Source organism: Chelon labrosus (genome assembly GCF_963514085.1).
Source record: "Chelon labrosus genome assembly, chromosome: 17".
Classification (NCBI taxonomy): domain Eukaryota; kingdom Metazoa; phylum Chordata; class Actinopteri; order Mugiliformes; family Mugilidae; genus Chelon; species Chelon labrosus.
This window is the reverse complement of record NC_140350.1, coordinates 15,878,196-15,900,426: the sequence shown is the minus strand read 5'-3', so window position 1 is coordinate 15,900,426 and position 22,231 is coordinate 15,878,196. Positions and strand designations below refer to the sequence as shown.

Genomic DNA, 22,231 nt, shown 5'->3' with positions numbered 1-22,231 from the left:
GAGGAGGAGGGGGAGGAGGAAAACTGAGATGATATCTGAGCTTTGTGATGCAAGGCTAGGTATTATTTGTTAAATAACTAAAAATAACTCCATCAGAACAACATTTATTGTGAAAGGCTGAGACACATCATTGGCTGTCAGTTTCCTGGTTCAGGTCGTCTGTGAGCATCTAAGATTCTGGTTTCTCTGGCAGCTAATATTAGCTCTTCCTAGCCTCCTGGCTAATAATAGCTCTTCCTGTTTCCTCTTTTGAATGATGAATCCAGATTACTGCCACCTGCTGGTACGAAGAGTTGTTTCCTCTCAGGTGTAGAACGTATGAACCAGCTGGTCATTGGCTGTAGTCTTTGTGGCGTGTTCAAGTGCATTGTGGCCAATGAGATTTGGCTGAACATCTCTAATAAATATTCTAATAAAACCCAAGTACTCAAACTTTGGACTAGAGTACACAGTAGTTCAGACTTGACAAGTTGTACACTGAAGTACGGGCGCAGTACAGCCACTCTGTAACTGTAATGAAAGAAGCGTATTTGAAATGCTTTCTGGGATACCTGACTGTACCAAGTCCACACCAGTTACCTCTGATAAAAGGGGGGGGGGGGGACAGAACACATCCAGGTGTTTGAACTGGAACAGAACTTGGGCAGAGACTGATGATGTGAACAACAAGAACAGTAGTAAACTAAACAGAAAGTGAACATCTGTTTAATGAGTCTCCAAATTACAATTTCCATCACAGTAGAAGATATCAACATTTCGGCCTAAGAAGAAGAGGAGGAGGTGATGGATGTAACCATGACTACAACCTCTCCTTAAATGCTGTCTCGCCACTAGTTTGCATCCACAACCAGTGTCCATGGTTTTCCAAGTGTTTAAAATATTCTGTCCTTACTAAATAAGAAATAAATTTAAACGAGAATGAACTCGTGAAATTATTGAATATGAGTCGGCTGTGTGTCAACAAACAGCTCAGCCTTACAGGGTTCAGTTCTAAGCCGATATATAAAGTAAAGTACTTAAAATACAGAATAACTTTACGTGTGAGAGACTCTACAGCTTGTTCATCATCTCCCCAGGCTATGTCAGTGTATTAAGTCTTCAAGTCTGAATCAAAGTATCATTTATATATTTGTCTGAGCGTAAGTCACAGACTTTCAGAAACATTTAAACATGAGTCAGAACTTCAAATTATCAGTAATCAGTATTTTCGTCAGTTCAGAAACCGTAAACCTGACAGTCGATGCAACGTGATTGGTTCTCCCTTAAGTTGAATCCAGGTCAACGTGTTCTTCTTTTGGACACCTGATGAAACCATGGCAACCAGGGAGAGCAGATTTAGCCGAAATGCCTGAGGGCGAAGGAAATGGACGGTCTTCTTGTGGCTGGTCCGGGCACTTGATCACAGAGAATGTGTTTAATGTGGAGCTTGACAATGTAATGATGGTGTATGTCGCGCTGAAGTAGCAACACACACATATGTCTCTATGGTTATCCTTGTGTGGGCATTCACTGACATAATGCATTCCGTAAACCTAACCTTAAAACCAAGTCCTAAAACAAGTCTTCAATCTGATGGTCTGAAACTGTTATTTTAAATGTGTCTCAAGATTCAGTCTGAGTTTGTCTCTCTGTAAATAAACAGCACCATCATGTGGTCAGAATATTGTAAGAGCTGCTGTCGCTAATGGATCTCTGCCTACCTCTGGATCACAACCATGAACAGCTGTTTGTTGACTTGGGGAGATGGTCCATATTTTGGAACACGCTGTAAAGTCTCTGACATGTTAAGTTCTTCTTTATTTTAGAGACAAAGCTCAGATTAGAACTGAACCCTGGAAGCTTCGATCCTCAGAGTAATGTCACTACTGAGCTGTTTGTTTGTTGTGAGTTGAGGAGATGATACGTAGAGCTGCCTAAAAGTTTTTGTGTCCTTCAGAATTATTTACATTTCTTCATAAAACATCAAGAGATTTTCACACAAGTCCTGCAAGTAGACAAACAGAACCCAATCAGACACATGAAACAGACATATTATTCAGGAAAATGAGCCAATATTACATATCACTGTGGTGCACCTCTAGGATTCCAAGTTAATTTCAAGTTCAACTTAGAGTCCATCTGTTCGGAAGTCTCTCCATCAATGTAATGTGACTCAGGTGTCGTTCAGGTGTCAACACTCTTTTGGAACAGCCAAGTCAAAGTCCTGATCTTAATCCAATAGAAATGTTGTGGAAGGACCTGAAGCAAGCAGTTCATGTGAGGAAACCCACCAACATCTCAGAACTGAAGTGGTTCTATTCTGGCGAATGAGCTAAAATTCCTCCAAGCCGCTGTACACAACTGATCAGCAGTTACCGGAAACGTTTAGTTGATGTTATTACTTCTGATTACTAATGAATAAACATCACTTATTCAGGTGATCATTTCTAAGAGTGGTTGAATGAATGAGTTAAACTCCTCTTCCACAGATCAGCCCTGATGAGGCGGTGGTCTTTGATGTGACCCAGGACTCTTGTGTGTTCACACTACCAAAGGAATGAGGTCTAATATGTCCCAGACCACCTCCACAAGTCAAATCAGGGTCAAAGTAGAAGATCTATTCTTTGTTGAGAAAGAATGAATGTCAGACTTTCATTTACAGTTTTAAAAATTTCCACATTGAGGAACTAAACTCTTTAGACCAGAAGGAACCAAATAAACCTGATTAGTCACATATCATATAATAGATGATATTCTGTAGACAGATGTCTGTTAGAAATCAGGTTGTTTTATTATGAACTTCACACAAACGTCTATGACCTTATTTCATTCACAAATACTAAAAGTAATTATTATCTTCATGTAAACATCAGTAAAGATATAAACACAGAGTCTTTCTGAGTTAGATGGCTACAACTGTAAAACAAACTAGTTTTCATCCAAGTGACATCGCGCTTTATTATGTTGAATGTCAATATTGGGAAAATTACATGAAATTCATTTACTGTTCTCATAAACATATCACTATACAGTTCAGGACCCACATTCAGCCCAGTGGGTCAGACCAGTAACATAATATCACAATAACCTATAAATAAAGACAACTCCAAATGTATTAACTATACTTTAACAAAACATTTCATAAATAATTTGAAAGTAAGTGTAATTTACTGTGCATTGCTGCATCAGCTGTATAGTCCTAGTGTCTTACTTTGTCTAAAACAGTGGACAAATTAGGTTTTTATTGAGAAATTTCTAGTCTTCTATGAAATTTTAACACTTTGCAAATTCATGCCGTATGTTGTTACTCAAAATCACTGTCAGTTTGTCGTGATCGTATCTCACAGAGGACAGATTCCCATCATCACTTCACTCCATTATGATCATTTCAAACATTACTGAGAATGTGTTGCGTTTAAAAGCATTCGCTTCTGTCAGTTCTTGATGGGGAAACGAGAGCATTTGCAAATGAAGCACAGGTTCTGGAGGAGGACGGCTTGGATGGTTTGATCTCTCGGCCGTTGATGAGGGTGGTCAGCTCTCGGTCAAACACTCGAAGCATGTGGTGTAATTCTGCACCAGGACTAACTCCCCCACCGTTCGGCCCATGGCTAAGACGATGGTGGAGAACAGGGAGGAGGTGTGGATCACCCTGAGCTGAAATAGGTGAAGCAGAGCTGGTGCGGAGCTTTATACTTTGTCCACAAAACCCTTCATGGGATGCCATTACGTCAGCAGGTGACGTACCCTGTATGGCTGGGGGGCTGGTTAAGGTTAGGGCCTTGTACGGATGGGCGGCTTGTTAGGGTTAGGATTAGTTCCCTGTATGGCTGGGGGGCTGGTTATGGTTAGGGTTAGGGCCTTGTATGGCTGGGGGACTGGTTAGGGTTAGGGTTAGGGCCTTGTAAGGCTGGGGGGCTGGATAGGGTTAGGGTTAGGGCCTTGTATGGCTGGGGGACTGGTTAGGGTTAGGGTTAGGGCCTTGTATGGTTGATTCTCACAGCAACAAAAGAAGTTGCTGTGAGAAGTTTTACTACCTTTCTAAATGTTGAGGTGTCTGTTTGTTGTTGTTTGTTTGATGAAATTCTCTCAGGTGTTAGGAAGAGTAAATCTCCCGATAGCTCATTTACACACATTAAATATTAAACGTTATGTCTAAATACCCATAATTAATGTCTCTTGACTCCATTTGAGTGATGTGTATCTCTGCAGAGACAAAGTTTAACAAGTCCAAAGTAAAAGAAGAAAACTTCTTCTTCCTCTTCTTATGAAGTTTACTTTTATCTTAAATGGCTGATAGTGATAGATGTTTCATGTTAGCATGTGTTGTCATTGTTGTCATTTGTTTTAAGGTGGCACTTCAATCGTCATTCATTTGTGGACAGATTTTTATTTTTGCTTGTTTGAGAAAACCTTGTTCTGACCTCTAGAAGGTGAAGCACGCCTAAAAAGACAAAACAAATGAGCTATAACTCCAGAGCTCTCAGGTCAATATTCATGACCCTGGTCTCTGTAATATAATACCATGTGCCATGGTTGTCTGTTGCTATGTGTGATTAATTAGTGATAAACTAATGTCTTCTAGATTAAATAGTAGAAAACACCCTGAGAGCAATGATATCATTCTGAACTCATTCAACGACCCTTTGACTACAACTCGATCAAGAGTTTATAGAAATACCACAAAGCACACATATTCTACAAAGGTTCTAGTAAAAATAGAACCAGGTGGACATTTGGAGAACCAAATACACAACAATTCAACCTCTGGACATTTTATTTAGCCTGGACATCATCACATTCTACCATTGTGCATATTATAGAAACTAATCTAAGCAAATTTTCACTACTAGCTGGCTATATTTTGTTTGTTATCTTTAGTACCACTCAATGTTGTGCATGAACGTGTTCAATGACCGGCATTCATTACTATTTTTGTGAAGTGTGAACTGAATGCATAATTTTTCCAACTGTGAATGTAGATGGGAGTTTCGCTCACTCTGGAGAGAAATAACGACTTTAACCCCCCAAAAAAAAGTTTCACGACAGTTGTCAGCCTTTATTTACGGCATACAGTATGGCTGGTGCAGCTGACAGAGAAGCTGCCTCCGACACCGCAGAAGCAACTGATCTGCACAAACAGTTGAGTTATTTCCTAGTATATACAGTCAATCGTTATTCAAAAAAGCAGTTCAGATCCTGATGGAAAAAATATCACGGGCTGAAACTGAAAAAATGAATGTGAACTGTTCATTTTGGAGTCTATGAACTTAGTTCAAAATTTAACAATGCGAACTGTGAACTTGAACTAGTTCACTTTTATCTGTACAAACTGAACTTTGAACTAGTTCTTGTTTAGTGTGAACTTGCACAACACTGGTACCCCTATTGGTGCACCTGATGGAGACAAAGGACCATATATGACCATGAGACACAGGACTCAGATTCTGTCAGTCAAGTCATCATGTGGTGCATAGTTGATGGAGAATCATGTGGACAGACTCAAAAAGAACACAGAAGGTCATAAAAACAATATCAGTTACATTTGTTGTCAGTTGTTTTTTGGATTTTATTAAATATTGAGACAGAAGAAGAAATTCTGACATGTTGACTATGAAATTCAAAGTTTGTTTGTGGGTTGTGTGCTTGGTATCAATGGAAAGAGTACCTTTTCTAGTTTCTAATGACACCCAGTGTGGCAGACTGGACCAGAGAGGATTGTGGGTACTGTCATGTTCCAGTTTGTCTGCCAGTCAGATTTACTGGGCTGCCACCATTTGTTAAATTCTACTGTTGCGGTATACTAAGCGCCAAATACAGTTTGTGCCATGTTTGCGTTTACGGATATGTTTTGGTAATTGCATGGTGGCTTTTGCCGATTTCTTGAGTGTTAATGTTGTTTTTCTTCTGATGAAAACCCTCACAGTCTCCTGATAACTCATTTAGTGACATTACACATTCATACATGTACTAATGAATGCTTTCAGTATATGTTGACGTGATTAATGACTCCCGTGGGTGTTTATTAGGAACCTTTATGGAGAAGGGTTGATGGAAACTAATTATGGTGAAGGTGAACAACAAAAAATTAGTTAAGCGGGAAAAGTTAACTTCAAGGGTGAGTGTGTAAAACAACATTACTTTTATCAATTGATGTTTCAGTCTGTTGTTGAAAAATGGTGCCAAACTTTACAGTGCTCCTTCAGAATTTTCTTCATTTCTTCATAATAATGATTCAAAAGATCAGCGGATTGTCACACAAATCATAAAAGTAGTGTAAATGTAATGAGACTCAGGTGTCGTTCAGTTCCTGGTTTAGTTTAAATAAATCAGGGGTTTGTCTGATCTTCACAACACATGTTTGTGGAAGTGTATGATGGCACGGACAAAGGAGCTTTCTGATTAGCTCAGAAGAAGAGTTGTTGCTCATCAGGCTGGAAAAGGTTGCAAAACCACCTCTAAAGAGTTTGGAATCCACAGATCCACAGTCAGACAGATTGAGAACAAATGAAGGAGATTCAAGACGACTGTTACCCTCCACAAGAGTGGTCCACCAACAAAGATCACTCCATTATAGTCATTGTAGTCAGGGGAACTTCAGAGCAACTAAAGGCAGTGAATCGACCATCAGAACACTGAACAACCATGGTGTGATGGTAGAGTGGCAAGGACAAAGACACTGCTCTCCAAAAAGAACATTTCTGCCTGAGTGCAGTTTGATCAACATCATGTGGATGGAAGCCAGAAGACTTTTGGGACAATGTTTAGTGGATAGATAAGACCAAAATAGAATAGTTTGGTTTAAATGAGAGGCCTGTTTTTCTGCATCTGGGCCAGGACGGCTTGTCACTGATGGACCAATGAATTCTGAATTCTACCAGTGAACTCTAAAAGAAAATGTTAGGACATCTCTCCATGAGCTGAATCTGAAGAGGAACTAGGTTAGGCAGCAAGACAACGAGCCCAAGAATACAAGTGGTTCTACAACAGAATGATTAAAGAAGAACAATATGAATGTTTGGGAATGGCCAAGTCAAAGTCTTGACCTTAATCCAAAATAAATGTTGTGGAAGGACCTGCAGCAAGCAGCTCATGTGAGGAAACCCACCAGCATCTCAGAACTGAAGTGGTTCTGTTCTGAGGAATGGGCGAAAATTCCTCCAAGCTGCTGTAGATGATTGATCAGTAGTCACCTGAAATATTTAGTTGATGGTATTGAGTTGCTGGGATCTCTTTGTCTACTTTCTTTTTCAGGACTTGTATGAAAATCTGTTGATGTTTTTTGGTCATTTTTATGAAGAAATGTTGAAAATTCTGAAGGACACAAAAACTTTCAAGCTGCACTCTAAGGAGTATACATTGCCTAGCCAAAAAAACAGTGGCCACCAAAAAAAAAAAGGTTAATATTTTGTTGGACCGCCTTTAGCTTTGATTACAGCACACATTCACTGTGGTATTGTTTCGATAAGCTTCTACAATGTCACAAGATTTATTTCCATCCAGTGTTGCATTCATTTTTCACCAAGATCTTGTATTGACGATGGGAGAGTCTGACCACTGTGCAAAGCCTTCTCCAGCACATCCCAAAGATTCACAATGGGTTTAAGGTCTGGACTCTGTGGTGGCCAATCCATGTGTGAAAATGATGTCTCATTCTCCCTGAACCACTCGTTCACAATTTGAGCCTGATTAATTCTGGCATTGTCATCTTGGAATATGCCCGTGCCATCAGGGAAGAAAAATCCATTGATGGAATAACCTGGTCATTCAGTATATTCAGGTAGTCAGCTGATCTCATTCTTTGGGCACATAATGTTGCTGAATCTAGACCTGAGCAACTGCAGCAACCCCAGATCATAGCACTGCCCCCACAGGCTTGTACAGTAGGTACTAGGCATGATGGGTGCATCACTTCATCTGCCTCTCTTCTTACCCTGATGCCCCCATCACTCTGGAACAGGGTAAATCTGGACTCATCAGATCAGAACGTTTAAGTGATCACGATCAATCAGGATTTTTTTCCGACCACATTTCTTCCTCGAAGACGATGGTTCCCCACTATCCTTCCAGTTTTTAATTATGCCAATAATTGGACAGTTCTTAACCCAATTTTAGTCGTTTCTTCAATCTCCTTAGATGTTTTCTCTACTTGATGCATGCCAATGATTTGACCCTTCTCAAACAGACTAACATCTTTTCCACAACCACGGGATGTGTCTTTCAACATGGTTGTTTAAGAAATGAGAAGCTACTCATTGCATGGTTAAATAACCATGCAGTAATTAGGAGGCAATAGGAGGCTCGTATCTATTTGCTATTTTTTATTTATTTATTTATTTTTTTTGCCAGGTTCTCTATAACACAATTTAATGTAGTAGTACTTTTTAATAATAATTGCCAAAGTTGTCTCAGGTCATGTATATGAAAAAATCAAAGGTCACTTTTGTTTTAGATGTGGTCATAACTGTCCAGTATGTTGGATACTAGTTAGTTTACTAGGTTGTTTTTTTTTTTTTCAATGACTGATCTGTCGACATGGGACTGAGTCACATGGACGTAGTGTCAGATCTCATGAATAATATGGGAGGGTTTGTAGCTTGATAAAAATGTTCTGCCCTTGTGGAAATTAGCTCAGCAGCTAATCTGTTTCCTTCATTCACAGGTAAATTGTATTTGGGTTAAAGATCTTTGTGAACTGAGGAGGTAGACAGGAATTACTGTGACTGTTTAACTGTTTAACTGTTGTCTTGTCCTCAACAAGACCCTTTCAATGTCTTCAGTTTTATTCTAAAATGTCATCTGTAAATGAATCTCTGAATAACGTCACGGTTGGACTGCAGTATCATAGTCTGTTTGGTGCCGTGTTGTCTGCTACTCTGACTACTCTGACATGCTGTGTGTTTTTATACATTAATGGGACTCTGTTGTACACACTGAGGAGTAAACCGGTGTTTAGAGAGACGTCTCGATTCCTTCTCCTTTATAACCTCCTTTTTGTAGACACAGTACAGTTGGCAGAGAGTCAGGTTTTGTTCCTATTTTCTGCTTGTAGATTGACGCTGTCCTATCCTGTTTGTGGGGTTCTCACTTTTTTTGCAAGCCTCACATTTTTGATCTCTCCTCTGATTCTGGTGGTGATGTCACTAGAGAGGTATGTAGCTGTGTGCTACCCACTGAGACACGCTAACATCATCACCGTAAAAAATACAGGGCTAGCTATCGTTCTAGTGTGGGCCTTCAGTTTATTAAATATTCTCATTCGAGTTGGTTTACTGTTACTGTTTCCTTTTGCAGACGTGGATAGTCTGCAGATGAAAGACTACTGCAATATCGCTGCTATGATGCTTACTCAAATATTATATCGTTATGAAGAAGCTTCTGCTTGTTTTGTGTTTGTTGTAGCCGGTGTGACAATCATTTCCTCTTATATTGGTGTTGTCATAGCAGCCAGGTCGGCCTCCACAGACAAAGCTTCAGCTCGTAAAGCTCGTAACACTCTGATGCTGCATCTGATTCAGCTAGGCCTCATTCTGTTTTCAACTTTGTCCAGCCCAATTACCCTTGCTCTGTCAGAAATTTTATCAAGGGTCGACATTTTGCGCATCCATATTGTTATTTATGTGTGTACTATCTTGTTCCCCAGATGTCTGAGTGCTCTCATTTATGGCCTCAGAGATCAGACCATCAGACCCATCCTCATGCATAATCTCTGCTGTCGACTGAACCACACTCATTAGATTCAGTGTCGCTTTAAAGTATTTGGTGCAAAACTTCAACAAAACTTTAACAGATTCCTGAAAGTAGATAAAGAGAATCCAATATAACACATGAAACAGAAATATTACACTAGTGTATTTGTTTATTCAGGAACATTAGCCAGTATTACATATCAGTTTCTCTTCAGATTTAGCTCATGGATGGATGTCTCGACATTTTTTTTTTAGAATTCAATTTTTCAATTCAATTCAATTTTATTTATATAGCGTCAATAACAATACAAATCGTCTCAAGACGCTTTACAAAAACCCGGCCTGAAACCCCCAGAGCAAGCCTGAAGGCAACGGTGGCAAGGAAAAACTCCCTTTTAACGGGAAGAAACCTCGAGCAGAACCCAGCTCATATGGAGGGACCCATCTGCCTAAGGCCAGCCGGGTACAGACAGAAGAAAGAGAGAAGAGAACAGCAAAGAGAGAAGAGAAGAGAACAGCAAGATAAACATACATCTGTCATAGATACACATATCTGACTAAAGTGTACATGTGGAATCTTATGATACAAACTGATGATGTTACATGACAGTTTGAAAATGTAAGAGGAATCATAGGCAGGTTGGAGAATTGTTCATTCAGGTAGGAGTGGATAACTGCAGGATTCCATGAAGACTAGGCAGGCTGAGTTCACTGGTATAATTCAGAATTCATTGGTCCATCAAAGCTGACAAGCCGTGTTGGTGGACCACTAATGTGGAAGGTAACAGTCGTCTTAAATCTCCTCCGTTTGTTCTCAATCTGTGTGACTGTGGATCTGTGGATTCCAAACTCTTTAGAGATGGTTTTGTAACCTTTTCCAGATGAGCAACAACTCTTTTTCTGAGCTCCTCAGAAAGCTCCATTGTATACTTCCACAAACATGTGTGGTGAAAATCAGACTGAGACAAATCCCTGATTTATTTAGCCTAAACCAGAAACTGAACGACACCTGAGTCTCATTACATTGATGGAAACACTTCTGAACAGATGGACTCTAAGTTGACCTTGAAATTAACTTGGAATCTAGAGGTGCACCTCACTGATATGTAATATTTGCTAATTTTCCTGAATAAACAAATACACAAGCATAATATTTCTGGTTCATGTGTTTGACTGGATTCTCTTTGTCTGCTTTCAGGACTTGTGTGAAAATCCGCTGATGTTTTCAGTCATTTTTATGAAAAAATGTAGAACATTCTGAAAGAAACTAAAACTTTAAAGCAGCACTGTATCTGTCACTCAACATATGAATCAGAAAATTGTTTAGCTACTTTAGTCCATTTATGATTGAAAACAAAAAACATTTCCAGTGTCAACAGTATCGTAAAACAGATGGAGGTATTGCACATTTTGTAAAATGAGTGCTTCAGAAGGCAGCTTTAATTGGCTTCCGAATTTATTTACATTCGTATTATTACCACTATTTATTCACTTCCCATTCAATGTTAAACTGTATTAATTAATTCTTGAATTCTTTTCTTTTTTTATTTTGTAATTATTTTTTTATAATGTTTTTCTTTGCACTTTCCCCGGGCCTATTTGTTTTTTTTTTCTCTTTATATCTTTTACACCTTTTTTCTGATTCATTATGCTAACGAGGACAACTGCAGTTCTCTTTTGGAACGTAAAATATAGAGCAGACAACACAGTCTGTTGTTCAGTGAAGTTTAAATATGAGGGGATGACAATAATTTTCAAGACCATGAAACAACGAAAGAAACCTTTAATATACTTGCACTTGGATTATGCTGCCTTCACACCACCAGTGAAAACAGAAGCTTGCGTAATGTTCACAATGCTGATGGCAGCTGGGAGCATCGGGTGAAGCCAGAATGGCCGGTGGCAAAGTTAATGGTATTTTATTTTGTAATAGAAGAAGAGGGAGCTCTGTCCAAACACCAGACATATTTATGTCTCCTGCTACTTTCAGAACAGATGAAGAAAAAGCTAAAGAGCAGGATGTATGTCTGTAAATTAAAAGCATCCAGGCACAAGTGAAGTGCTCTGAAAGTAGTAACAAATAAAAGGAAGTAAAAACTGAATGATAACCATGGAGCAGATGAATATGTACACTATACATGTATGCATGTCGAGTATATTCAGCATGCACGATTACAATGACCGTGACGATGCATGACAAAGGCAAAACTCATTATTATGGTCAGTGCTTCTATATGAACAGAAAATAAATAAGAGTGTTGGGCCAACTGTGAAAGCCACAGCAAGGAAGACAATATATATATATATATATATATATATATATATATATATATATATACAAAATTGTATGTACAAATAAGACATATGAGAGGTGGTTTATATAAGGCATATGTACACATTAGCCATGTTAGCTGGTGAGGCTGAGTCCTCCTGAAAGCTCAACTAGGAAGTTCTTGTAATTTGTCCGAAAACTGGTCCTGAACAACTTTGGGAGAAACAATTAGTTAATGTTACCGATCATTTTTATCCTTTGTTTCAGTAAACATGATCTTATGACCATCTCCAATGTTCCTGTGGCAGACTGTCCCCCCTCTCCCCCTCGCACTGCACCCCCCACCATGAAGGTAATGCATCAACTTGTGAGGTTTACAGTTTACAGGAGGGTGTTATCTAATTTTCCAAAATCAGAAAATTAAAATCCCAAAGGTTGTATCATAGTTTGTGTGAAATATGGGAATGTTCTAAACATATCTTCAATAAGTAGGTCCAAGTGTGCTTACAAAGTTGCACATCAGGGCACCATTAAATGGTGGGCCTCACACAGGGCACCATTACATTTAAGACCAGGTGCTGATCACGCTTGTTGCAGTGAGCAAGCTTAGATAGATAGATAGATAGATAGTTTCTTTATTAATCCCAAACTGGAAAATTTCTCTGTTGCAGCAGCAATATACAGGCATTCAACCATACATAAATATAACAAAGCTAAAATCAACAATAAAAATAAAAATATAGAACTAAAGCTTGGGAGAGTTGTGGTTCTGATGAAGAATGCAGTCTATTTGTGCCGTGTTCTTATGATGCAGATTTAAGGAAACTGGTTGCTCCTTTTTTATCCTCACAGAGTTAACAGCTTTTTGCAGGTAAAAGTAGCAGGCATGTGTATCATAGGTGCTAGCTAAACACCTTGGTAATCTCTGGTAGTGGGATATACTAGTTAAATTTGTCCAAATAAAGAAGTACCAAATATTTCATCTTAACACACTCTGTCTGTTTATCTACAGTCGGCTCATTTCTTTGATACGATGGACAAGATGGAGGTAAGAATTTAGTTATTCTCCACAGAAAATTACACTCTGCTGAAATCTGTGTCCTAGCCCTTTAAGACAATTCATTCAGTATACACTGAACTGTGAGCAGCTGTGTGAAACTGATGAGGTACAAATAGCAAACAGTGTTGCATCATTGCACTGGAGCGTTTGTTTGGCGTGGTCAGTGCGCATAGGTTTTCATTTCGTTTGTTTCATGTTTGATTTATAGTTATTAAAATCTTATTTCAGCAAATTTACCTCTCCTTTCTTTGTTTTTACACTTGTGGTTCATTGTACCGTATTGATGATCAAGTTGCAGCTTTACTGTATTTTATCCCTAAATATATACACAATATACTGATGGATATGTTCTTCTAGCTCATGTACTGTGTGTTTATCTAAACCTGATTTTATTCTGATCATCTACTTGATGAACATACGCTTTAGTTTATGTAAATCCACCAACATCTAACAAATGTGGATTAATTCTCCTAAAAATACACGCCCTGTTGTTTATTAAAATGCCACCGCTAGCTGTTTCAAACTAAATAAAATTAAACAATATACAATATGAAACACTGCACACATGACGATCTTACTACTTTCTTTTCTTCCTGACGATGATACAGCAAGTGCCAGAAGCTGCTGAGATGAAGACAATACCTCAGAGACAGAAGGCACGTCTGTCCATCTGTCTGTCCTCATGTTCATCCACTCATTATTTCATTTCAGTCACCTTCATATTAAGGAACAAAGTCTTTGTGAGAAAAAAACAGAAATATCGACTACTGTATGACAACAGTGTTTGACAGTATTTCTGTCTCTGGTCAATCTGGACTTTCAAACATTTTTGCAATTTTTAATTGTGGCATAATCTTAATCGCACAGGTTTGTGGAGCTGTCCCATCTGAAATGTGTTTGGCTTCATATGGCGCACCATTAACTGTCTTTTACAAAAAAAAGACCAAAAACCATTTGTTTGTTGGACTCTTGCAATGAAAACAGTGATTCAATGAGTATAGCCCCTATGAACCAAACAATCAGATGGTTTATACAGTTTGAGCTGTCAAATGATGTATAATGAGTCAATCAAACTGCAGCAGCAGACTTTTTAGTCGGGGGTCATATATTTGTCTCTTCCTAAAACATCCTGATTTGTTAAAAAGATCAGAAATATAATCTGTCCAGTGTCTTTCGGAAGCATGACTGTGCCCCAGGGCCCCTGTTCAGGGTCCAGACTCCTGCATTGCAGCTAATGTGTTCCTTATCGCATACAAAAGTCTCTCTTTAGGATCCTGAGTGTTTTAAAAGCATCACGTGGTTCATTCCCCTGCAAATGTTCATCACTGCAGTTGATGTGTTTGTGTGTAGACATGTGAAGACTCCGGATTATTTTTCTTTTCAGTTGCTCAGCTGAATAGTTTATCAGTTAATCAGTTTAAAATATAAACCATCAAAAACTTAAATTATGACATCTCATTTCCTTCAAACGTTCAAAAATGTGGTCAACAAACAAAAGTAGTAAAGCTGTTTTGAGTCACATTAGTCTGCAGATATTTGACAAATTGTGATTATTTATTCTTAATAAACGACTGAATTATCAAAATATCATCTAACTGATTAACTGACTAAACAGTTCAGCTCTATAAATATATGTCTCTCCATGTGCGTTAATGCTACGTCTTCCTCTTTCAGGATGACTACATTCCTTATCCAAGGATCGAGGAGGTGAGAACGTCGCCACATTAAATGTCTGGACACGAAAACACAATCTGAAACTGAATTAAATATTAATGTTAAAATTTATAATTAGACTCAACTGTGTTCTACAGGTGTTGGAGAGGGGGGCACCGTACCCTCAGGTCATCCTGCCGGAGTTTGGAGGTTACTGGATCGAAGACCCTGAAGCTCCTCCTCCTCCTGCCCCTCCTCCCACCTCCCTGGAGTGCAGGGGTGAGGAGGAAGAGGAGGAGGAGGAGGAAGGGAGAGGATTCGGAGGAAGAGAAGAAGAAGTAGAGGACATATTCCAGGGGGATTATGGGTATCGGCTGGAGGAGATGAACGAGGCTGCCCGGGCGTACAGGAAGCACTTCCTGGGCAGGGTGAGGTTTGAAGGTTTCTGGGTCAGAATCCTCCATGTTTGTTGTTGAATCGTTGTTGGTGACTTTTTCTTTCTTTCTTCTCTCAGGAACATTTGAACTTCTCCTGCTCGTCTGGCAGTCTGGGAAACCTGCTGCTCTCCGTAAGACACGAGGAGGAGAAGGAGCAGGAGTTCCTCCACGTTATCATCAGGTACATGAACTGATCATGTGATTGAGATTAATTCCTGGGACCTGATCAACATCCAGGTGTTTAGTAGCCTGGAAGCAAGACCAGTTTTGGTCTGGCGCATAGGCTGTAAGAAGAGTAGATGCCATGACAGAGCTCCCTCTGGTGGCTGTCATAAGCCACAAGCCATGCCCGTCCACGTTAGGGGGCGGGACTTGGGCCAAACTAAAACTTTAATTGAGCAGATTCGACCCCTGCAAAAATCTGCCAGGCCAATCAGATTGTTTGTGGGCGTGGGCTTTATGTGGCGATGGACACAAAAGTAACAGTATGCATGTCATGAAGTCTGAATACAGGGTAACATTCCTTCTCACTACATCTTTAGTTTAAAGGAAGCAAGCCAACATCTAAATCTCATTTAAATAAATTCTCTGCAGCATTAGTCATTAATGATGATTCTCTTTGACGTTTCATACCTGTGATTGACATTCAATGCTCACTGCTCTGGCAGAACATGCATAGATCGCCCCCTTTCAAAACATCCTTTAAATCAGATAACTTTCAACACTGGGGTGACCTCCAGAAAGTCAGAAATCAACAGACTGAAATGTGTTGCTTTATTTACTGACATGTTCAGAAGGTTTACTTGATCTCTTCTGTCCCGTCAGGTCTCGACTGAAAACCATCTACCACAGATTATCTCTGATGGAGCTGCCAGACATCCCGAGCGTCCCGGAGCTCGCCAAGGTTTAACACACATCCAACACTGGTCCAGCTTCCTGTTGTGACATCTCTGCTTTAAAACTAGTGGAAGAAACGACAGCAATATGAAAACAAAACTGTATAGTTTCTCTTGCTTTAGTTGAATTACAGAGAAATTATCCACTAAACGTATTAAAGGTGAAGGGAATCAAAACAAACTGTAACTTACACATTTTTAAGTAAAAACTGTAGAAAACATGACAAAACAATGAAAATAATCATTAGTTATAGTTGAAAAGCTCCTCTGACCATAATAATGTGTCTGTTTCTTTCTGATTTTAAAGTTTACTAACTTCTCATTGAAACATTCTGCAATGATGGATTATATCTGAATTTACAACATCACCATTAGCCAACCATGAAAACTGCAGTTTGGAATTCACATCATGCAGCTGAAGATTTCTTTCATCATTATTATTTAAGATAAGATATGAACTACCTTTGCAGTAGAACACAGAGCTGTCTAAAATTATTTCTCCATCATGTTTTAAATCTGAGAAAAAGAAACTGATGCTAAATCTGGGAAGTGAGATAAAAGTTATTGATTTTATTTGAATGAAAACACAGTAAATTGCTGAAAATCACACTAAAAAATTATAATTTTCAGGTAGTTTAAATCAGAAAAGTTGTTAAAGTTGAGTGATAAGCGAGATAAATCTGAAATGTTGCAGATTATAAACCTTCAAAGAGTATATGTTCTTGTTTTCTAACCTAAGCTCTTGTTGTTTGTGATGTTTCTCCTGAAGCTGTTGTGCGATGAAGCAGCTGGACTGAGGTTCAGTCCCGTCCTCTACCCGAAGGTGAGTCTAAGGATTTAACATCCATCCTTGTCAACCCGGTATTAAAATGTGCCTCCACATGCGTCCCCAGCCAGCACTTGAGATCTGATTCTCAGTTTGTCTGTCTGTAAATAACCAGTGGCATCATGTGGTCTGTAGAATATTGTAACAGCAGCTGTCTCTAATGGATCTCTACCTGCCACTGCATCAGAACCACGAACAGCTATTTGTTGACCTGGGGAGATAATGCATATTCTGGAACAAGCTGTAAAGTCTCTCAAGCGATAAGTTATATTTTAGAGAAGAAAGGAAAGGAAAGGAAAGAGGGAGTAGGCTGAGTAGGTGGTGTTTAATGTGACCCAGGACTCATTGTGTGTTCACACTACCAAAGGAATGAGGGCAAATGTGTCCCAGACCACCTCCACATGTGGACTGAAACCAGATCCGTGTTCATATCTGGACTTCTGGACGGATAACTTTAACACTCAGAGGATGATTTGATGTGTCTCGTTGCGTCTGCAGGCGTCTCAGCTGATCGTCAGCTACGACGAACACGAGGTCAGCAACACCTTCAAGTTTGGAGTCGTCTACCAGACGTTTGGACAGGTACCAGCTAAGTGTCCAGATACTAAATGATCTTCCAGAGCCCTTAACCCCTCACAGCTCATGTCACTGATCTCACTTGTCCGCCAGGTGTCTGAGGAGGAGCTGTTCAGGAACAACCAGGAAACACCGGCATTCACGGAGTTCCTGCAGCTGCTGGGAGACACAGTGGAGCTGCAGGACTTCAAGGGGTGAGAGACGCAAGACAAACATGAAACCGATGTGTTTGTTGTTGTCTTTTAGGATGTCACTGATGGAAAGCTGATCTTTAGCTGATCTCTTTAGAGAACAAAACAAAGACAAAACAGAACTTCTTGTGTTCATCTTCAACAAAGGCGATGCTAAAGGCAATGCTAACAGAGACAGTACAGGTTTGTTTGGTTCAGTTTCACTGTGATCATGTAGATAAAGCTTCAGAATGAAACAGTACAACATGAAGGCTAAAAACTCGTCTTATTAATAAACAAGCCGATAGTTCTGATTCTTCTCTTTTGGAGGTTTAATCAGCTGATGAAATCAGTCACTCGTTGGATCAACTGGAGGATTTCTGCTTATTGACGATTTAAACATGTAGAATATTTAAACACTTTCTGCAGGTTTCGTGGAGGTCTGGATGTGTCTCATGGTCAGACCGGGTCTCAGTCCGTCTATACCGTCCACCGGCAGCAGGAGATCATGTTCCATGTGTCCACGAAGCTTCCCTTCACCGAGGGAGATGCTCAGCAGGTAGATCACATTATTTTAACCTCGACAGGGAAGGGATGAGATGTGAAGGAATAAGAGGAAGATGTTCCGTCTTTCAGCTGCAGAGGAAGCGTCACATAGGAAATGACATCGTCGCCGTGGTGTTTCAGGAAGAGGCCACGCCCTTCGTCCCAGACATGATCGCCTCCAACTTCCTGCACGCCTTTATCCTGGTTCAGGTGGAGGATTCCTGCTCCGATGACACCACCTACAAGGTACAACTCAACTAACGCCTTCAGTCCCGATAACAAAACCAATAAACAGAGCTATAGCAGCTACATGGTCTGTTTGTACAATTTTATGCTTAAAGGCTTCCTGCAGAGAAGGAAGAATCAGTAAACATGCTGCCCAAAACCAAAACACAACCTCTGTTACCTGCACTAAGAGGGAGGCTAATACAGAGAATCGTCGGGTAAAGTCAGGAGCTTTTAGTCGGCTGCTACAGGGTTAGCATTGCATGGTGTTTGTGAATGTTTTGTTTTGTTTCTCAAATGAACTGAGAACTTACACAAGTCCAGTTGCCCTTGTTTCAGCTTTTCTTTTGCAGATGATAGCGTAGTAGTAGTCGTAGTAGTCTTGTTCTACACTTTGGCAGACTCTAGTCATGTGACCTTCCCTGCCGGACATTTAGAACTGAACACAACAAGACCAGGTGTCTTTGTCTCAGCTTGCTCTTTAATTTATGACCCGAATGACTGAGAAGTGCTGATGCCTCATCCACTGATTCTGTGACAGTAGGATCTGTTTTGACTGATAGGTGTCTGTCACTGCAAGGGAAGACGTGCCACCATTCGGCCCACCGCTGCCGAACCCGGCCGTGTTTAAGAAGGTGAGACCAGAGTTAGTTTGGTGGAACTGGACTGAGAAACATTTTGAAGTTGATGTGAGTTTCATTTTGTCTCAGGGTCCAGAGTTCAGAGACTTTCTGCTCACGAAACTCATCAACGCAGAGCTGGCCTGCTACAAGAGTGACCGCTTCGCCCGTCTCGAGGTAAAACCACACCGCTGTTAGATGTTTGGTGTTCATGATCTTAACTCTGAACATCTCCAACATTCCCATCAGGAGAGGACTCGAGCCGCTCTGCTGGACAGCCTCCATGACGAGCTGCAGAGACGCTCCCAATGCATGCTGGGATTGACTTCCTGTCTGGAGGAGGAGGTACGGGCAGAGAATGGCCACGCCCACGGAGGACTGCTGGAGTCCATCAAGGTTTGTCCTTCATCTACGTCCTTCCTTCAGATGCCTCTCTCACTTTCTGTCTCTCTCTTTCTCTCTCTTTCTTTCTTGATGTTACAGTATCATATTTATAGACGCTGTCACGTTTTTATTATTATTTTTCATCTGTGATGTCAGCGGGCGATGCGAGGGCGGAGTGTTTCTATGGAGACCATGTCGAGGGGCGGAGCAGGACTGCCCACCAGTCTGAGTGGGGGGGGTTTGGCACACATCAGTGTTGAGGTGAATAGAACAAACGCACCTTCTGAACGTCTTTGTTTCCTCTTGTTAGCGTGACGATGAGAGCCTGTGTAGACTTACTTCCTGTTGACCTGTCTCTGATCAGAGTAACGTCAAATCTCCCATCAAGAGGCGTTCAGGACTTTTTCCCCGTCTGCTGAGCATCGACAGCCAAACGGAGAAACACAACCCGAGGAGGTAACGCTGACTGCTGATCCAGATCCTGATCCAGATCCTGATTCAGATCCAGATCTTGATCCAGATGTAGATTAAGACATTGATCCAGATCCAGATGTTGTTCTAGATAATGATTAAGATTCAGATGTTGATGCAGATTTTGATCTAGATCAGTCTCCAAATGTTGATCCAGACTCAGATGTTAATCCAGATCCTGATCCAGATCCTTATCCCGATGTTGATCCAGATTTCCTTTTAAACATGAACATGTGTCTTCCTCAGTCTCCTCAGTGAACAGAGGAGCTTTGACAGCTGCCACTCGACACTGGAGGTGAGGTCAGAGCTGCCTTCCAATCCCAGCTCTCCGGAGGCGGGGCTAAGAGACAGGTGTGTGGTGTTAATGAGACGGATCAGAAACGTTTAGTGTCATGAAACAAACTATATCCATGTCTTTTATCATCAGGATTCACATGAAGAAGGACAGCAGTAAGATTTCCAGATCAACGTCCAGCACCTGCAGCTTCAGTGTTGCAGCTGACGACACTCACCTGGTGAGATGATGTAGTTCACACTGAGACCTGATGGGGTCCCTGTTACCTTTAAATCCAGACAAGATGGAGGGTCTTTCCTATGTCTTTTTTCTTTCTTTCGTAGAGTTTCTAAACTCAAGAAATCTTTGCTAGTTAGAAAATTTTAAATGGCATCTTAAAACCTGCCCTAATTTATTCCATATTAGTGGAATTTTTACAAATTTATATTTGATTTTTCAGTTAGTGATTATTTGTTTTTCAGTCTATCTCTGTTGGAGCAAGAACAGAAACAGTTGTTTCTACTATAAGATTAATTAAAACCACTTCATTTTCCTAATAAACCATCTCTCTCTCCCTCTCTCTCACTCTCTCTAGCTTGCCCAGGCTGTGACCCTGGAAGGTCAAAGTTCAGCTCCACTGATTGTCTGTCGAAGCCCAACAGGTTCAAGAACAAAACCTTTACTAAACGCTGGACGTCACTTCTTGCTCACGGTTCTCACCTAGTGTATCTTCTTTAGTTTCAGACATGAGAAACAGAAACTCTCCCAGATCCAACCTCAAGTTTCGTTTTGAGAAGCTGAGTCACTCCACGCCAGTAAGATATAATAAATACTAAATAAATCTGAATTAAATCCAGTATGAAGCTGTAGTGATTCTGTTTTCTGTGTCATCAGCCGGGGCCGTAGACCGACGACGACAGGAGGTGAGTTCAGATTCATGTTCCAGATCAAACCAGATTAAATCAGATCAAACCAGATTAAACCAGATCAAACCAGATCACTGTACGGTCGTTATAAACTTTACTTACAAAGATGGGTCCAGAAACCTCTGAGCTGTAGCTGGACCTTTAGGATGAGTCCAGATGTTGAAGTTTGATGTCTTTCTTTATCTTTTCCAGATGTTTTCCAGATGAACGAATCTCCACAAACACACACACACACACACACACACACACACATCTCTTTCTATGCTTGTGAGGACACGATGCTCCCAGGACTTTAACTATAAAATTAAAATTATCCAAATAAAATATAAAATCATTGTAGTTTACACTTCCTGGTTCCTTCTGGTTGATATTTAAGTTTTTAATGAATTAAAACACAAAACAACAGCAAATAATTTGATATATTTGCATTTTGTGAGTTTTTAATTAAAGAGAAACTAGTTTACATGTGAGGAGTCTGCCCACACTGCAAGGGGCACTCCTGCACAGACATGTTAATCAAATCTGTCCACGCAAACATAGAAAGAAAGAAAGAAAAACTCTTTCCTCCTTCAGTGCTGCACAAACCTCAGACTCAGACCTGCATGACTCAACGTTTTCAGATCATCGAACCCGTTTAACGTCAACATCTGAATCCAAAAGCTGCAGTTTCTTCTTCTTCTTCTTTCCTCGTTGCCAGGAATTTAATTAAACATTCAGTGGTTCTGTTCTTTCAGAGATCTATCAGAATCAGAATTCTTTTTACTTTAAGCTGGACCTTTTGTTTTTAAGAAAATCTGTTCAAAGATGCCGTTAAGACCTTTCTTTAGCATCTGATCTGATCACAAGTGGCCTTCCTTCCTTCCTTCCTTCTCTGAAATAACTAACTTCAGAATTAAAGAAGAACTTAACATGTGAGAGACTTTACAGATTTATATGGATCATTTCCCCAAATCAACAAATAGCTGTTCATGGTTCTGATCCATCAGTAGGTAGAGATCCATTAGACAGAGCAGCTGTTACAATATTCTACTGACCACATTTTGGTGCTGGTTATTTACAGACAGACAAACTGAGATCAAGTGCTGGCTGGGGACGCATGTAGAGACACATTTTAACTTTAAGATGGACAGGTGAGATCAGATGTTGATGTGAGGCCTGAACGGAACCTATAACTACTCATATAAACATGTTTACACGCCTGTAATCATTTTATAATTGTAAAAAGGA

At 40.2% G+C, this 22,231-nt stretch overlaps 2 protein-coding genes across 2 annotated transcripts in view; both read left to right on the top strand.

Annotated features, from left to right (window-relative positions):
* LOC311502191 (rap1 GTPase-activating protein 2-like) overlaps positions 1-20,984 on the top strand; it is a gene marked incomplete at both ends in the record, with an annotated part of 29,285 nt that extends 8,301 nt beyond the window's left edge. The window contains 22 exons of the mRNA XM_084564317.1: positions 12,208-12,292; positions 12,953-12,988; positions 13,609-13,656; positions 14,675-14,707; positions 14,812-15,081; positions 15,168-15,271; positions 15,916-15,994; positions 16,756-16,809; positions 17,311-17,394; positions 17,482-17,582; positions 17,988-18,117; positions 18,195-18,350; positions 18,893-18,964; positions 19,040-19,126; positions 19,199-19,345; positions 19,490-19,594; positions 19,698-19,789; positions 20,051-20,155; positions 20,232-20,319; positions 20,674-20,740; positions 20,817-20,893; positions 20,973-20,984. Coding sequence (XP_084420443.1) covers positions 12,208-12,292; positions 12,953-12,988; positions 13,609-13,656; positions 14,675-14,707; positions 14,812-15,081; positions 15,168-15,271; positions 15,916-15,994; positions 16,756-16,809; positions 17,311-17,394; positions 17,482-17,582; positions 17,988-18,117; positions 18,195-18,350; positions 18,893-18,964; positions 19,040-19,126; positions 19,199-19,345; positions 19,490-19,594; positions 19,698-19,789; positions 20,051-20,155; positions 20,232-20,319; positions 20,674-20,740; positions 20,817-20,893; positions 20,973-20,984 — 2,032 coding nt within the window. The remainder of the gene's footprint in view (positions 1-12,207; positions 12,293-12,952; positions 12,989-13,608; positions 13,657-14,674; positions 14,708-14,811; positions 15,082-15,167; positions 15,272-15,915; positions 15,995-16,755; positions 16,810-17,310; positions 17,395-17,481; positions 17,583-17,987; positions 18,118-18,194; positions 18,351-18,892; positions 18,965-19,039; positions 19,127-19,198; positions 19,346-19,489; positions 19,595-19,697; positions 19,790-20,050; positions 20,156-20,231; positions 20,320-20,673; positions 20,741-20,816; positions 20,894-20,972) is intronic.
* LOC311502365 (odorant receptor 131-2-like) lies at positions 8,443-11,169 on the top strand. The gene has a single exon (XM_084564552.1). It carries the CDS (start codon positions 8,772-8,774, stop codon positions 9,714-9,716), a length of 945 nt encoding a protein of 314 aa, XP_084420678.1. The 5' UTR covers positions 8,443-8,771; the 3' UTR covers positions 9,717-11,169.
* Positions 20,985-22,231: the final 1,247 nt, after the last annotated feature.